The 1,824-nt window shown below is 40.9% G+C and overlaps 1 protein-coding gene across 1 annotated transcript; it reads left to right on the top strand.

Moving 5' to 3' along the window:
- Positions 1–319: 319 nt before the first annotated feature.
- Positions 320–1,312, top strand: LOC135198347 (myosin heavy chain, clone 203-like). Its single transcript, XM_064225915.1, has one exon. The coding sequence runs from the start codon at positions 320–322 to the stop codon at positions 1,310–1,312; it is 993 nt and encodes a 330-aa protein (XP_064081985.1).
- Positions 1,313–1,824: the final 512 nt, after the last annotated feature.

Raw genomic sequence — 1,824 nt, 5'->3', positions numbered from 1 at the left:
AGATGCTAGAGTTCTGGAAGTAGAGGCCAAGATGGAGGCTATCTGCCTAGAGAACCAGAGCCTGCAGAGGAAGGCACTAGAGGACCAGCAGGCTTTGGGCAATCATCAGAGGGAAATTCTAGGACTGAGAGAAAGTCAGGTTGCAAAGGAAAACGATCTTTTGCAGAATAAGAAGGATATTGCTGAACTGAAAAGGCAAAACGCCTCGGAACATGAAAAGCTATTGAATATGAGAGGATGAACCAAGAGCTACAGAAAGAACTGGCTGGAAAAAATGAGCAGATAGAGGGGCTCTTGGTGCAAGATTACCAATAAGCAAATGGAACTGGATGAACTTCGTAAGGAACTAGAGGCGAAAGCGAAAGAATCTGTCAAATGCAATGAAAGCAAAGAGCAATTTGAGAAAATAATAGTTGAAAAACAACGAGAAATCTGTGAGCTTCGAAGAGAGATAGAAGACAGAGGTAGTGATATATACAAGCTTGTTTTTTGTGAGAAGGAAGTTGAATGTCTCAAGAGGGAATTAGAAGAAAAGCAATTGGCTTTTGATGAACTTGTAAGCCAAAATGAAAGAAATGAAAAAGCTTTAATTGAAAAAGCAATTGAAAAACAAAAAGAAATTGATAAACTTCGAAAGGACGTGGAAGACCGAGAGAAAGAAATGGACACGTATATTCAAAAGGAGAAGGAAATGAATGATTTCAAGGAAGAATTAAAAGACAAGATATTACTTTTCGATAGAATATTGAGTCTAAATGAAAGAAATGAAAAAGTAGTAAATGAAAAACAAAAAGAAATTAATGAACTTAAAAAGCAATTGGAAGACAAAGATAGGGAAATGGACAGGCGTATTCAAGACGAGAAGCTCTCCAACTGTGGTCAGATCACTGGAAAAGAAGACAAAGCAGATCCTCTCGAGGAGGAACTTGGGGAGAAGGAACAACACGAGATTGAAGAGCTCCTGAAGGAGTTGAAGAAGAAGCAGCGGGAGATTGAGGAGCTTTCGTGTCAAAACCTGAGACAAGAAGAGGAACTACAAACGAAGCAGAAGGAAGTTGAACGGATTGAGAACCTGAGAGAACAAGATCGGGCCCAGCACTTGGAGTACGTGGAATCTTGCTTCGGGGCAATAAACGAGCGCATAGGCAAGGAGATCATCGAGATGGAAGTAGAGCTCTTTTGTCTACGCGGAGAAGTTCAGCAGAAGAACAGATTGCTGAAGGAACTTGGAGTCCCGTTGGAAATTCTCAACGAGGAGCCGGGACAAGTGGAGGATGAAAAAGGAAGCTCGTCTTCAACAGCTGGTTGCTGAGGATGAGATGCAAGACCAGCTGTGGAGACGAAAAAAAAGTTCTGTCAGCCCTGGGAGTCTGTCAGTCATTCAGGTGATGGGAAGCAGAGTGGCGCCAAAGGACCAGATGAGAGGGAGATCAAGGATGTAGATGTATAGGTGTCCTTGAACAGAGCCAGAACAAGAGAGTAAAATTATACAGAGCATTACCTCTGGAGTAATATGTATATGTATGTATATTACACATCACCACACACACACACATACATATATATACATACACCCCCAGTGTGTATATATATGTACACACACAACACACATATATGTGCACACCCCCCATTGTGTATATATATGTACACACAACACGCACATATATGTACACACACCCCCAGTGTGTATATATATGTATACAAACAACACATATATACACACATCATATCCCCCATATGTGTATATACACACATACATGCACTCACACACACACATATACATACATATATATTGTCTCTAGAGGGATATGAACTCTAGCCTGA

This window comes from Macrobrachium nipponense, chromosome 23 (genome assembly GCF_015104395.2).
Source record: "Macrobrachium nipponense isolate FS-2020 chromosome 23, ASM1510439v2, whole genome shotgun sequence".
In the NCBI taxonomy this organism is placed as follows: domain Eukaryota; kingdom Metazoa; phylum Arthropoda; class Malacostraca; order Decapoda; family Palaemonidae; genus Macrobrachium; species Macrobrachium nipponense.
This window is presented reverse-complemented; position numbering and strand designations above follow the sequence as displayed.

What these genes read in the sequence shown, in the direction of transcription:
- LOC135198347 (XM_064225915.1), top strand. Translation starts at nt 320, where the DNA reads ATGGAACTGGATGAACTTCGTAAGGAACTAGAGGCGAAAGCGAAAGAA.